Source organism: Chelonia mydas, chromosome 4, assembly GCF_015237465.2.
Source record: "Chelonia mydas isolate rCheMyd1 chromosome 4, rCheMyd1.pri.v2, whole genome shotgun sequence".
Taxonomy (NCBI): domain Eukaryota; kingdom Metazoa; phylum Chordata; order Testudines; family Cheloniidae; genus Chelonia; species Chelonia mydas.
This window is the reverse complement of record NC_057852.1, coordinates 111,828,262-111,844,380: the sequence shown is the minus strand read 5'-3', so window position 1 is coordinate 111,844,380 and position 16,119 is coordinate 111,828,262. Positions and strand designations below refer to the sequence as shown.

The window sequence follows — 16,119 nt, the reverse complement described above, 5'->3', positions numbered from 1 at the left end:
TAGAAACCTTTGGATTTCTCCAAACCAGTCATCAGAAAGACATCTAGTTCATTTAGATGTCAAAGTCAATCTCAGGATAAGGTTGGGAGAAGATGGGCAAAATCCAAAGACTATCTAAATACAACAGACAAAAAGGCAAGACCAAAGACCCTTAGCACACAAACTTTTGTAAGAAAACTGCTACGTTTCTCCTTACAATATAGTCACCACACCTTTTTTTGGCACTTGGAAGGAGGATGACTCAATGCAAAACAATGCCGGAAAGATCAATAATTAAAATGCATGTAGCACTCTACATATCAAGACTCTGGACAATTAGGAAGATAATCCTAGTAGCATCCCAGCGTAAACAATTATTATCCCTGTTTTACAGAGGGGAAGGTGTGAGATCAAGTACAAGGCTACACAGCAAGTCAGTGGCAGAGCCAGGATTAGAATTTAGCAGTTCCTGTCTCTCCTTCTTGAGCTCTCTCTAATAACCACACTTCCCCTATATAAAGGAGTATAGCACTCCAAGCTGAAAAAGCACTGAACTCATTTTAAAATTTTCCCTTACCTAGTCCTCTAGCACCACCTGAATTTATGAAGTGGATTCTTAAATAATGAGGATTTTCCTTACATTTTCAACACTTCATTCATCTTGGATGACAAAGACAGACTAGTCAATTTCATACTCTGGGTGTCATGTGTTAGTGAAAGGTAGTAGTGATGGCATAAGCTCACCAGAGAGGAAGGATGGCCCTGTGGTTGAGGCACTGGACTAGGATGGTAGCTGAGGAAATCTAGGTTCAATTTCTGACTCTGCCACAGAATTCCTTTGAGCAAGTCATTTACTATCTCTGTGCCTCAGTTCCCTCATCTGTAAAATAGGAACAACAGCACTTCCCTACCCTACAAGGATGTTGATAAGGATAAATACCATGTACATATCTAAGATTTGAGAGGCATTCAGATACAGTGATGGAGGCCAGATAAGTACACAGGTCGATTCACAATGCTGTAAGAGTGTTGGGTAGTACAGCGGCATAGCTGCAACTTTAACTAGTAGTGCCCATGGTGTAAATGCTTCCTGTACTGACAGAAAGATTTCCTTCCATCAATGTAGGTAATCAACGTCCCTGAGCAGTGGTAACCAGAGGTATGTCCACACTTAAACCCCAAGAGAAGCACAGCTACTATACTGCAGTTGTGCCACTGTAACGCCTCAATGTAGACACACACTACAACAACAGGAGAGATTCTACTCCCGGGGGAATTCTGTGCCACTGCGTATGCGCAGAATTCATGTCCCACACAGATTCTCTGCCCTCCCACCCCGGCAGAAAATACATTCAGCTGGAGAAGTGCTGTAGTTATGCCTTTCACCGACCAGGGGCTGCTGTTGCACCAGAACAGAGAACAGCTGCTCCCTGGCAAGAGCAGCCCTAACTGCGGATAGGGAAGAGAAGAGGCTGCATTCCTCACAGCACTCTACCTGTGGGCCATATCACAGCCTCTGCAAGGGGCCATATCAAGAGGCACAGGATATGAGGGGACGGACAGCATGGGGCCCATGAGGCTGCTGGGGGAGAGGGGGGTCACAGACTGGAGTTCAGACAGGCTGGGGGGGCAGACTGGAGTGCAGGCTCAATGAGCAAGGGTGGAAGGCCACATGGGGACAGGGACGGGAGTGCAGGGCCAGAGAGCGGGAGGGGGGAGGAGTGCTTAAGTAGGGGTACAGGGACACATGGGGCCGGGGGCAGGAGGGGCAGCTGAATGGGGTGCAGGGATACGTGTCTGACTGAATGAGAGGGACTACTGGTTGGCCGGGGTCTGCATGGGGGAGGCTCTGTAACAATCCCCCCCCCCCCCACACACACACACACTTCTCCCTCCCACCCAACAACCCTCCAAGTTCACACCCAGACTCCCAGCAATTACTTCCCTCTCCTTCAGCTCCTCGGTTAGCCCTGACTCCCCCAAATCTCTGAGGAGGAGGTGCACGAAACGTGTTTCTGTATTGTAGTTTAAATGAATTATTTCTCAAAGTTCTGTATTAATATGCCTAGTAAGGAATGTGTGTCAAAAATCATTTCCGGAATCTTTTTTGTCGTCTATATTGTTACAAACATACCTGGAGAGGTATTTTGAAATAAATTACCAAATAATTGAAACTGGTGTGATTATATTGTGTTATTCTGACAAAATATGCAGAATTTTAAAATACTGTGCACAGAATTTTTAATTTTTTTGGCACAGAATTCCTCCAGGAATAAGATTCTCCCACTGCTGTAGCTAATCCACCTCCCCGAGAGGTGTTAGCTAGGTCAACAGAACAATTCGTCCATTGACCTAGCACTGTCTATACCAGGGGTTAGGTGGACATAGCTACGTCTCTGAGGGGGTGTAGATTTTTCACAGCCCTGAGACACATGCTATGTTGAGGTAAGTTTTCAGCGTAGACCAGCCCTTCTGTCGACCTAGCCACATCTACACTGGAGGTTACATCAGCCTAACCATGGCATTCAAGAGCGTGAATTTTTCACACACCTAAATAACATAACTAGGTCGATCTAAAGTTTAAGCATAAACCAAGCCTACTGTACCCTTAAAAATTACATCTGCACAGCTACATCAGTCGGGGAGTGAAAAAAACCCACCCCAATCAACATAATTATGCCAGTATACTCCCAAGTGCTTCTGTCAATGTAGCTAACTTTTGGAGAGGTGACGTTCCCACAGCAACAGAAAAACCGCTTCTCTATGCAGAGGCTGCATCTACACTACAGGGCTATGCGAGCATTGCTTTGCCAGTACAGTCTCCATAACATAGACATATCCTTAGAGCTATTATTTCCAATCCCAACAGCAGGGGAAGGGAAGAAGAAAAAGCTTGCTTTTCTATAACCAAATAATATTGTCATGCAATTTATTACAACACTCCCAAAGCCTAAATTGGATAGGTCATATTATCTAGACACAGGCACATTGCTCTGATCTTAAAAAGAAAAGATCTTCTTCTAGTTGGTAGTTGACCAGTTCAGATAAAACAGTAAAAATATGAAGAAAAGAGATGGGCAGATTACTTTATTCTCCCATAAATTTTGTTTTACCCCAGAATAGAATTATGTAAAGTGCAGCTGAAGTGTGAAAAGTGAATAAAGATCGCATCATAAGACACTGTTTTCTTGTCTGAATTTTCATATGAAGTAGATTTTTTTCTCAAAACTTTTTTACTTCTGAACTAAGCAGTAGACATGCAAACTCAGCCTGGAATCTGAAAGTCAAGGCTGTGTTCTTTCCTTCGCACATATCACCACAATTAAAGTTTTCAATAGACCAAATAATGCCCCTATTGACACCCATGGAGCTCAATACATTTGCTCTTAGTAATTTTTACAGATATAACTGATTGGCCCTGCAACTGAAACTTAGTAAATAATTATACTGCCAATGACTGAGAAAGAATGGATTCCAACTACTCTGATTACGCTTGTTGGCTCAGAAAACTTAACATGATTTAAAAAAACAGTAAAAGCGTATTTTAGTCACCATAGCTAGATACAGCTTTGATACAACCAGCAAGCAGTTATGAATAAACTAGAATTTTGTCTTGGCAGAACTTGATTTTTTTTTTTTCTAATTTAGATTATTTTTATCAATTTATATTTAAGGGGTTTTTTTTTCTGTTTTTAACTGTATTTATTTTTACAGTTGTGGGGGGTAGAGTTGGGATCAGGGTTAGGGCAGTGCTGACAATGCTGCAGCAGGGGACTCCCTGTGCAGCCAAGGGGCCCAAGACACCAGGGCACAAGGTGCAGGGGAGGCTGCAGTTGTTCTGGCCTTGAGTACAGACCCCCCAATCAGGACTTGAAGGAGGATGACGAGTCCTGGCCGGGGGGAGGCCATACCAATGCTAAACTCTTCCTGCACAGGGACAGCTCCCACACTCATGGCTAATGAATGAATGAGTGGGGCCATGACAGCGGAACTGCAGAGGGGTGCCTGCAAGGCCACAGGGCTGGTGATATAGGTTCCCTCCATGCACAAGGTATGAGGAAGGCTGGGGTCTTGGCAGGGCACAGCTGAATGAGTGAATAGGAGGACAAATCCCCAGCTGCATGGAAGCCACCCTGCTACTGAATGACTCCTGCCGATGGCCAAAGCTATTCAGCAGCGAGGTGGTCTCCTCTACGGCCAGGGATAACAAGGACTCTTCCTTGCACAGTCCTGGCCAGAAGCCTCTGCCCCGCTAGGCCAGGAGAACTGCAGCCTCCACAGTACCTTGTGCCTGCCCCACAGCCGTGCAGGGAGCCCTCTGCCACTCCACTGTAGTGGCGCTGTTCCCTCACTCCTGTGACAGCAAGGCAACAGAGGGCTCCTTCCATGGCCAACGCCACCCAATCCGTAGGTACGCCCACTGTTATCAACTGTTTGGGGGGGTTGTTTGTGTCAGCTGAAATCGATGTTTACCAACAGCTATACATTAAAATCAAATTCTACCAAGCCTAATTTTAACATACTACTTCTCATAGTAGAACAGTATCTTAAATCTTAGAAGCCATTAGATTATCAACTAGCCTTTTAACATATTCAATAATTCTCAATGTTCTAATTTTATGAAACACTAGGATGTGTGTATAATTCAAAGCACTTTACAGGCATTAGTGAATTTATCATCGTAACTCCCTTGTGCAGTGGCTAAATACTATTATTTCCATTTTACAGATGAAGAAACTGAGGAACAGAATAAGGACAAGGCTCGAGGTCACACATAAAGGGCCTGATTCTGGGCTCCATGGTGGAATCTTTACAGTAGCTCAACTTCTAGGGCTGCAAAGCCACTTTAACCAGTCATCAGAAATAACTGGAGCACTAAGACAGCATATTACCTCCCCATCCCCAAGCACATTGGTGCCAGATGAATGGTAAGAGAACCGGCTAATGCACCTAACACTCCCAACTATTCAGATGCAACAAGCCACCATAAGTCAAAGCAGCCCATCCTACGCTATGCATGCTGTGATATGCAGGACAGGATTTGTTCCAAGTCCATGACAGAACTCTAAATAGAACTCACAATCTCACAGCCTGTAACTCAGTAGATACAAGGCTATCATCTCTTGCACATAAAATTATCAATTGCTCTGCGATTCCATTAAAGGCTTTAGTAAAGTTTAATAAAAAGCCACTACATTTGAACAAATAAAGATTACGGCAAACAACATTGTTGTTTTAGAAGGGCTGATGATCATGCAGATAATTGCAAAGGTTGGGTGGAGCACAGCAGAGATGGAAACAAACATTTCAGTAAGTCTGCTGATTTTCTAGGAGGATATTTTGCATCATATACCAATGCAGCTGTTGGGCAGAACTACCCAAAGCAAAGTAACTATCAACTGGGTGCAGTCTTGCACTGAAAATCCAGCACAGCAACTCATTTTGGTTTCATGTTTGAACCTCTCTCAGTAGCATGAGAGACTATTATGATGTGTCTACACAAGGATTTTGCAAAGGCCTAATTCTCAACAGGTGCCGCTCTAACAGCGGAAACTATAGTGAACATATGGCTCAGCTATTTTTACCACTGTGATGCCTTAGCTTTGTCTACACTATAGTTTCACTGGGGGAACTACACTAGTAACTAACAGATCTAATAATTTACAGACAAAGCTTTTAGTCTCTATATCGAATGTGCATGAAGGATGAGGATCGGGGTGAAAAGAAAGCAGTACCAGGGCATGTTTCCACTGCTATGGTGACTCACCATTACAGAAGCTGCAAGAATGTTTCTGTCTCCCTTTGTCAGACAATTCCCTAATGTAGGTCTCCAAGATAGTCAGTCATATTGAAAGGGGACAGAGAAAATACCCCACTTTTGCTTAATCCCCCATTTTGGGAGACACTAACTGCAAAAACATACTGAAAACAAAGATACTCTAACAAATTGAAATAACTCATTAAAGTCAGGGTTTACTTTGCAGAGATTATGCAGGTGCTGTGGGATAATTGCATAATACCTGAATAAATACTGCAAGACACTAATTATACCCTCCGACTTTTAGAGGACTGCAGCTTCTCTTCTCTCCTCTTACTACTACTGGGGGCAGAAGCAGAGATCGAGATGAGGCCATTACTACTGGAAGTAGGGTGGTTATGGAGGAAGGGAGGCCCTGCTAAAGCTATAACTGCTGGGAATGAAGCTGGGCGAAGGAGAAGCTGTTGAGGCTAGAGCCAGGGAAGGCAAAAGGCAGGGGGAAAATGAAATGTTGAGTGACTACAGGAGAAAACGAGACTGCTGTGGCTGGGATGAGGACAATCTAGAGCTGCAGGTGGGCTGGAAGGATAGAAAATGATAGAGTGGGGAGGAAAAAGGGATCTAAAGAGGTGAGAACATTTTTTGCTACTAGACAGCTTTGGAGGGAGGGGGAGAAGAGAGCTGAGGTACCAGTTGCTGCTTAGGAGGATTTGAGGGTGGAAGGAGACAGGGTTGTGGGGAGCCAGGGAAGGGGATGATTCTGAAACACTGATTACAGTAAAAAGAAAAGGAGGACTTGTGGCACCTTAGAGCCACAAGTCCTCCTTTTCTTTTTGTGGAAACAGGCTAACACGGCTACTACTCTGAAACACTGGATTACAGCAGGTTCGCTGGTTTCTCCCATGTTCTAGACCTCTGACTTACAGGGGAACATAACACATTTGAAAGGTTTTTATATTAGAAACTGGCTGCAATTTTCATGTGTGAATGAAAATATTCTAAAGAGATCAAAGAGAAATGATGAAATCAGTATTATTTTCTAATAAGCATAATGAGAAGTTTTAGAATGGTCCAGAAACCAAGATGGGAAAAGGAATGAATGTAGTCACTGAGAATGGTAAGGGACATGGCTAGTGAGTGGATTCAACAGTCTTGGGATGTTGAAGAAGGGATAACAAATGAAGTTGTGAATTGTAAGGAGGCCTGATTTATTTAAAGCTAGAATCTTCTGTAAGGACTGCAGGACACCTAATAATGTGGTTTTATATAAACATCGTTCTATATAGTTAACTCATCTTATTTTTCTGTCTTAGTAGCATTGAATTTGCTTGGCGGTTGTTTCTCATTCTAAAACCAGTTAAGTGTGAAAGCTCCTGATCAATACTGTATTCTCTTGCTTAGAGAGTTTAGTTATTACCAAATATCGCTGCATGAGTTTCTGACTCAACATGCCTACAGTTGAATGAAATGAAAGGAAGTGAGTGAGAACTAAAATAATGGAAAGAATTTTTCTAAAGTAAAATGCAAATATTGTTATGATGTGTTACGCAGCAAGACAGAAATGATTTGGGCTCATCTTAAGTGCAGAAAAAAAATCAGTTTCTTCACAATCAAGGTGTGTCATTCAACAAAATTTTGTCTTTTGAAACAGAAGATCAGAATGTTGATTATTTTGATAACCTTAACAGTGAAATATTTTCAATGCTTCTGTTGCCACAAAAACGTAGCCACAATTTAATCATGAAAATCCCTGATCCAAGCCTTCCAGCAGCATTTCAGTTTCAGTCAGGAACATTTTTCACCTCAAAATTTGGCAAAGATTAACCTGTGATTATGTTGTAAGAACTAAAAGTAAAGACACTACATTGAGGGCAATTTATTAAGTTAAAGAAATGATCAAAGCATCTTTCCTCTAATGTGCTCCTCCAGACAGATTTAAAAATGTACAGGTTAACATATAATGTAAACAAATATTAGTGAAAACTAAAAGAATCAAAATTGACATGATTGGTAGAACATGAAAGACAACCTGAGAATAATTATGAATAATCCATATAGAAAAGCCTTATTTGATCTGATTAACGAAGATCTGTAACCTCATAAGAGCAGAAGTCAAAAAACAATTCTGAGCAGCTAGGAACTTTTCCACTATCTAGCCAACATGACTGATCGCAAATACGAAGGTCAGAGGTTGAGTTCAGATAAAGAAGCAGCTGAAATGTGGCTAACAGGACACAATCTTACATATCTTCCTTCTCTTCTATCACTTAAAATGGTAAATCCAGATTTGCCCTCCATATGTATTTTGTAAAAGTTGGGCCACGGTTTATTGCATGAAAATGTTGGAAAATTAGAAAGTAAACTCGCACAAGACAGGACAGTTGAATTCAAGATTCTGTCAATATTTGACAACCTACACTCCTGTCCAACCAGTTCAGCATCACTATAGCTCACTTTTAGGACAGTCTGATTAATTTAGTAAAAACTTTGTAGAAATCTTGAAAAAACAAGTACATTAATAAAATTGTGTGAACATTCCAAGACCAATAGAAAAGAGTGTTAAGGCCTACTACGTCAACAGTACTCAAAGGCTGTGTTTTCCACTAGGGAGTTCTCAAACTTTTTCATAGCATAGAGAACATTTTAGAGATTGTCTCACAAACCCCCTCCCTCCACACGGCTTGTACCTGAAATAGTACAGACCACCAAACTGGCCTCTCACAACAGGCAGATCAATTGTGACCATATAACATGGCCGTGGAAACTAGAGAGGTTACTTACACGGGGAAACAACATTAAGAAAGTATTTAATGTATTCTTAAAGTGACCGTGAATGGAGTTTTGCAGCATCAAATGAGAAAAGTCAACATCACCAGCAAGCGATGCCAGCAGCTGCTCTGCAGGCCACCCCTGAGTTGGCAGACCACAGTTTGGGAACCTCAGATTTATAAAACTGCAAGCTTTTCAGTGTAAACAGTGAGCCTTTTTATCTTTGAGAAATTCACTTCATAGACATGTCACAAATAGACCCTAATCCTGCAGTGGGTCCTCGCATGGGACACGGATACCTGCACAGGGCCCTGTAACCCCAACTCCAAAATTGGAACCCTGGTACGTGTGTCGCCTCCTCTTATAAAGCGAGAGGGGTGGGAGGCGCCAGGAAAAGCTCCGTTCCTCCCGGCTGGGAAACACCAGCAGAGTCTTGCTGGGGGCTTTCGGGGAGCGGGGGGTGGGAAGCGCACACTGGGGAGGAGAGAGCTGATGCGGGGGGGGGGGGGGGGAGGAAGGAAGGGGACGGGAAAGGGGACACCGCCCCCCCCCGCGGGCAGGACAGCCCTGCTGCCGGGAGGAGGAGGAGCGGGCGGGAAGCAGACGCAGTTACTTCTGCTGGGGCAGGCGGAAGTTGCCGTGCTCGCGGGGCTGGCGCAAGAAGCGGCGGCGGCCGCCTGGGGACCGAGCCGGAGCGAGGGGCTCGGCAGCCCGCGAGGGCCGCGTGCCCCTGCCCTATCCCGGGGGGAGGGGCGGTGACAGCTGCGCAGTCAGTAAATCCTCCCCAGGGGGCGTGTAGGTCCCACCCCACTCCGGCCGCCGACTCCCCGCTCCTCCCGCCCGGTACCTTGTCGCAGTAGAGCCCGACCAGCTGCTTCATCCGCCAGTGCGGAGCCGTGAAGACATCCACCTCGTCGGGGAAGGGAGCCATGTTCTCCCCATAGAGACTCGCCGTGCCCAGCGCCAGCAGCAGCCCTCGCCGCGGCAGCGACAACCGCTCTGCGCATGCCCCAACCCGCCGAGGCCGCGCTGGGAGCAGCCCTGGCCCCCCGGCACGTGACGGGGGCCAACTGAACAGCGGCGTGCCGCAGCCGCCGTGCTCGCGCTTCGCAGCGTGCGCCGCCTGTTTGCTGACGGGCCGCTCCCCAGGAGCCCGGGGGGCGGCGCTAAGCCGTGAGGGCAACACTGGGGGCGCCGCCCCCCGCTGGCTTCCCTGGTCCCGGCTCGGGCCCCGTCCGCACCAGGCTCCGCAAAGAGCTAACGCTGGGGGGTGGTAACGCACGTGGGCAGGCGGGGCCGGCTCGCCGGGCTGCGGACCCCATCTCCAGCCAACCCCTACCGCCGCGGAGGGTTGGAGGGGAGGGGGAATCCCACTTGTTCCCACCCCATGGGTCCCCTGGCGTACCATGCGAGGGTTGCTGCCCTGGCTCGCCCCACAGTCCGTGCAGGAGAGCCTCAGGCTCAGGGGAAGCGCCCCGCAGGCATTGAACGGGTAACAGCCGGCCCTCAATTAAGTACAGGAGTGTTAGTAAGTTTTGCTGACATTGGGAACAGCAGCCCCCATCTCTGCACTGCTGACATCAAGGAGGCCACACGGCCTGGAGTTTATGCAGAACCAGTTGCAGGAGTCAAGTGTACTATCTATGTTAAGGGGCCACTTCTGAAACGTTTTGGGAGATACTCAAGGGGAGCGGAAGGCACTCGTCATACAGCGAATCCAGTCCTTCAGGTCCTAGTACATGAGCCTGCCACCACCCCCCTCCCTTTTTTTTTTTTTTTACATTTTTTCTCATCAGTTGGACGAGAAAACGTTGGAGACGTTGCTTTGTAAAGTCTCATTCAACTGGGTGAAAGCTTAGAAGTTGCATTATTAAATTGGGTGCAATACCATGGTTACCAATACCTGAATACAAGAGATGGATGTAGAGGACATGCACAGGATGATTGGAAGGGACAGTCCTTTTTCCTCAAGTGGAGTGAGGGATCCAATGCAGATCCCAGCCCCACAGCTTTTCAGTATTTCTATGCCACATAAGACTGGACAAAGCAAGGTGAATGCTAATCATATTTAATACCCACGAGAGGAGGTACAGATGCAATAGCTTACCCTTTAGGAACTGTGTTGACATAATATACTTAGACTTCTTTAAAGACATTTGACTTAGTACTGTCCACCGCTGACTAAAAAAATCAATGCAGCATATATTAAATGTATTAAAAATGGCTGACAGATCTCAAAAAGTAACTAAATGTGGAGTCATCATCCAACTGGGGTGCTTCGAGTGAGATCCCAGTGCTAGCCAACATCTTTTTCGATGAATTGGAAGAAAATATAAAATCATTATTGGCAAATGAGCAGATAACACAAAAAAATGGTAGAGAGATTAATAAGGACGGGTCAGTTGTACAAAGTGATCTAGATCAGTGTTTCTCAACGACTGGTCCATGGACTGGCAATGGTCCCTGAGATGTCCCTGATACAGTTTAGGACAGTGGTCACCAATTGGTTGACCGCGATCAACTGGTCGATCCTGGAGACTGTCCCAGTCGGTCGCAATCTCTGGCCGCGCACTCCCACGGCACTCCCAGAAGTGGCCAGCAGAGCTCTCCACGTACTGCTCCTGCCTGCAAGCACCGCCCTCACAGCTCCCATTGACTGGGAACGGGAAATGGCAGCCAATAGGAGCTGCAGGAGTAGTGCTTGCAGGCAGGAGCAGCACGTGGAGCCAGGTGCCCCCCGCACACACACAGGGGCCGCAGGGGTGCATTGGTCCCTTCTGGGAGTGGCATGGGGCAGGGGCAGGCAGGGAGCCTGCCTTAGTAGCAGCCCCGCTGCACCACCAACTGGGAGCCGCTGGAGGTAAGTGCCACCTGGCAGGAGCCCGCACCCCATACCTCCTCCTGCACCCCAAGTCCCTGCCCCAGCCCTGAGCCCCCTCCCAGAGCTTGCACCCCTCACTCCCTCCTGCACCTCAACCCCCTGTCCCACACTCAGCCCCAAGCCCCCTCCCACACTCCGAACCCCTCGGCCCCAGCCCCGAGCCCTCACCCCCTCCTGAACCCCAACCCCCTGCCACAGCCTGGTGAAAGTGAGCGAGGGTAGGGGAGAGCGAGCGACGGAGAGAAGGAGGATGGAGTGAGCGGGGAAAGGACAGGGTAGATCCTGGGTTGCACTTAAATTCAAAAAGTGATCTTGTGCATAAAAAGATTAGAGACTACTGGTTTAGGAAGACAGCAAGCTGATCCCTGATATCAAAAAAGTTGAGAAACGCTGCTGTAGATCACTTGGTAAGTTGTACTTCATAGAATATCAGGGTTGGAAGGGACCTCAGGAGGTCATCTAGTCCAACCCCCAGCTCAAAGCAGGACCAATCCCCAATTTTTGCCCCAGATCCCTAAATGGCCCCTCAAGGATTGAACTCACAACCCTGGGTTTAGCAGGCCAATGCTCAAACACTGAGCTATCCGTCCCTCCCTTCCTTCAACAATATACTTTTTAATACAGTCAAATGCAAGGTCATACTTCTGGAAACAACGAATATATAGCACTCTTACAGGATAGGGACTGTATTTTACAAAGGGGCTTAGGAGTCCTAGTGGATAACCAACTCAACATGAACTTCCAGTGTAATGCAGTGGCTACAAGAGCAAATACCTAACAGTGAGAGCCTAAAAAAGCTCAATCTATTAAATTGTTTAAAGAAAGGATTCAGAGGTAACTTAAATCTCACAGAAAAAGGCATAATTAGATCTGGTGGCTGAAGCTAGACAGACTAGAAATAGGACACAATTTCTTTAACGGTGAGGGTAATTAACCATTTGAGCAATATGCAGGGATTTGGTAGCATTACCATCACTTGAAGTCTTTACATCAAGATTGGATGTCTGTCCCAAAGATATGCTCTAGTTTTACCAGTGGTTATGGGTATGATACAAGAATCATTTAGTGAAGTTTTATGGCCTGTGTTATGCAGGAGGTCACACCAGATGATCACAATGGTTCATTCTGGCCTTAAAATCTGTTGGTGAAATCCTGGTTCCACTGAAGTAAATAGCAAAATTCCCATTGACTTCAATGGAGCCAGGATTTCACCCTATGAGTCTAAGCCAGGCTTGGCGCACTTGCAGGCATTGTGGATAATATATTGATGTTTGAAGTCAATCTTCATGCCGTGCTCCAGAGATCTAGGGAAAAGGGGTCAAGTGAAATCTGAATAAATGCATCATAAGACCAGCAGAAGTACAATATATTGACTACTTTGTCTCAGAAGTTTATCAAGACCAACAGTGCAAAAAAGTGGCATGAATTTCTGAGGTGAAGCTACCTGAGAATCATGCTTACCTGGGAATATATTGGAGATGGCAAATCACTTTGCCAAGTTTCTACCACTATTTGTGGAAAATCTTGGTCCCACCAAGAGTTCTCCTAAAGAAAGATGATTAACAGGAATTATCTTCATCAAAATGAATCAGTTAACCTACTAGTGCAAGCATATTGGCATACTGTGATATAACTAGATGGTTAACAGTTCAGGTGTTCAGTGAGGATTTAGGGATGTGCTACTACAAGAAAGGAGACCAATGGTATATATCCCAGGCACTCACATCCACAGGCAAACTACACAGTTGTGAGCATTTCTATCAATATGTACAGGAAAGAAAATTGACAATGGAGCTACATTGATTTACATCAGCTGAGGATCTGGCCAAGATCTTATCCAGGGCAGACAGACAGTTGGCAGAGAATATATATGTACATTAATTTGTTCAATACATGGGAAGTTAAGTTTAATCCATTTGATTCTGAGTACAATTGATTCCAGACCACAAGGCAGTTTTCTTCAGCAGGAAGACTTTATAATCTGTTTTATCACAACACAAGTTTTGTTGCCAGAATCCATAGAGAAATGAAAAGATATGGACAATACTTATGTCGCCTATACTGAATGTGTTGTGAGAGTTAGGATGTGTGAACTCTTGTTATAAAGTTAGTGCTTTAATTGTTGTGTATTCCTTCACAGTTTATTCTTTGTAGTGTTGTTGTAGCCATGTGGGTCCCAGGATATTAGAGACAAGGTAAATGAGGTAATATCTTTTATTGGTCCAACTTCTGTTGGTGAAAGACACAAGCTTTTAAGCTACACGGAACACTTCTTCAGGTCAGAAGTTTGTCTCGTTCACCAACAGAAGTTGGACCAATAAAAGGTATTTCCTCAATCATCCTGTCTCTTGGTTTATTCTTGACATTGCTATTTCAGCAAATTGTGCAGTTAGTAGAAAAAGGTATGTAAGAAGTGTAACACTGTTTGAAATCAAATGGTATTAAAATATTTTCATTAGAGCAAATTGCCACGTTCAGTATATTGTAGCATTGCAATGAGTATTCAGCAAATCTGAATTTTTGTTAATGGTACATCAGTGATATGTTTTCTTTAGAGGGTGTGTAATATTATCTAATAGTCACAAGATGGCAATAGTACAAAGTTTTACAAGCTGGATTTTTCTAATGACTTTTAGCTCTGCAGTAGTCCCAGGAAACTGTTGCATTTCACAATAAAGTTCATTTTCTATCGGACTCTGCACCTAGAATCATTTAAGTGCAGGGCACTTAAATGATACACAAATATAAACTGCAGTCTTCTCTTTTCCATTTGGACATTTGATTATTTTATTTCTTTATGACTTTGGTTCTCACAATTTCATGATGAACAGCTTCTTCTTGTCTCTGTTAGTAGGTCTTCTTTTCAGTAAAGACTATGTTAAACCCACAGAAATAGATGGGAAGAAGAAATGGAAAGGTGAAGGTACCACACCTAACCTGGAGAGCATTGTAATTGGAAGATGTTATGAATATATTAGAATTGTGAATCCAAGTGTTGGGTAAGTAATTTTCTCTTTCTGAATCAGTCTCCACGCTTCAATGGTTTACAAATCATAGGCCTGATACGACAGTCTTAATCATAGGAGTAGTCCTGTTGAAACCAACATATTTGTAATTGTTGAGAAATCCAAAATTCATCTTTAAAATAAATATATTAAAGGGATCGGGGGGGGGGGTGCAATTGTTATACCAATAAATTAAAAACCAGCAGGATCTTATTAAAGGGAAAAAGGCAAAATACCACATTTATTGTGAATACAGAAAGAATCATAGTAAGCAGTTAGTTACAGCTATAACATTCCATTCAATCTCATATTTATTCACACATTCATTCATTCATTCATTCATACACACACACAGGTTCTGCAAGGTTGTTATCATAGTTACCAGCCTTAGAGTTGCTCATGCCAAGCCACTGGCCAGGTGGCCTGGACATGAGGAGGGAGCAGGGCCTTGTCAGATGCTCATCTGATGCTCCTGGAAGTTGGTTTGCAGAATCAGACACCAAAGTTCTCACTTTTTAGAGTCTATTTTTATAGGAATTTCTTCCTATGCCAGTCTATGGGAATTGCTTCATCATGCTGTTGCTGAATCAGTCAGCAGATAGCACATTCCTGACGGCTCCGTGCTGCTAGATGTTATCTTGTTCTTTGGTTCTCCCATTCTTGAGGGTGTTGGGTGGATTCCAGTCTGCCCTCCGGGGGTCCTCTGGTTATTTCCACTTGACACCTTCTTCAGCCGATGGACACTGGATTCTTAGGCTGGCACCTCTCTGATCATTCAGTTGTTATCCACACCAAGCATCCATCCACATACATCCTCTATCTCTATTTTAATCACAATTGTTAATACAACAAAAGGGCGGGGAGTCTCTGGGTGCTGTTTCTGTTGTTAGAGTATTGCTTTGAGTCTCTCTCTCTGTGAATTGCTTTGAGAACAGACTCTGTCTTAGAATGTACTAACACAATTAGCAGCTTGCAAGTTTCAGACATAGAGGGAGAGAAACAGTACCAAAAACCAAGAGACCTCTTAATTAGTAATACCCTGGAATTTAAACTATGGGGAATCAAACTCATTTGTGATTTTAATACAGAACTTCTTTAATATGATCCAACATAATCCCCCTTTTGACACTAAGATTTATAATTGTCAGTGTCACTTTCTGTGTAGCCTATTCAAGAGAAGGTACTGTGAGGCAATTTGAGTTTGTGATTCCAATTCATGCCACATACATGATCCTAGTGATGTATCTTTACTACAAGGTTCTGGGGCAACAGGCAAGGTAAGGCACACCCACTTTTGAGGAGTCCATTCGGTACAACTTCTAGTGTCCAATAGCTTCCCTCCCTCCCCAGCCCACTAGCTTAAGGTCCAGGGTAGCCAGAAGGATCCCATGTGTAATATGGGGAGTGGGTTAACCTTCAATACCTTTGCCTCCAGGGACTGTTGGTGTGCAATTTTGACAACAATTTCTCCCATTAACAAGTCTGGTTTACAATACTGGAAACATATTGCATCCATTCATATTGATAAGTGTCAAACAATGATCTCTTTCTTTTTTAACAAATGCATCAAACCCTTAATATTTCCCAGTATGACCCAGAACATTTTGTGTTCCAAAGTAGCTAGTGCAAGTATCTGCATTTCAGTGCATCCCATAGCTATGGCTGTGTAGTTTCCTATTTCTAATTTTTTTTTTCTTATGGATAAGCCATGTGGTAGTATTAAGCCA

General features: G+C 44.5%; 2 protein-coding genes across 6 annotated transcripts in view; one reads left to right on the top strand and one right to left on the bottom strand.

Annotated features, from left to right (window-relative positions):
* The window catches only part of FBXL5 (F-box and leucine rich repeat protein 5), a 59,399-nt gene extending 49,435 nt beyond the window's left edge, over positions 1–9,964 (bottom strand). Inside the window, exon 1 of the mRNA XM_037898032.2 lies at positions 9,354–9,964. Coding sequence (XP_037753960.2) covers positions 9,354–9,914 — 561 coding nt within the window. The 5' untranslated portion in view covers positions 9,915–9,964. The remainder of the gene's footprint in view (positions 1–9,353) is intronic.
* Positions 9,965–14,083: 4,119 nt separating this feature from the next.
* BST1 (bone marrow stromal cell antigen 1) overlaps positions 14,084–16,119 on the top strand; it is a 34,681-nt gene continuing 32,645 nt past the window's right edge. For 4 of the 5 annotated variants that reach the window (XM_043544636.1, XM_043544637.1, XM_007055382.4 and 1 more), the window contains exon 1: positions 14,085–14,386. In XM_043544636.1, the coding sequence (XP_043400571.1) occupies positions 14,208–14,386 (179 nt within the window). In that variant the 5' untranslated portion in view covers positions 14,085–14,207. Of the gene's footprint in view, positions 14,387–16,119 lie in introns of all 5 variants that reach the window. The other variant, XM_043544638.1, reaches the window with a different exon arrangement.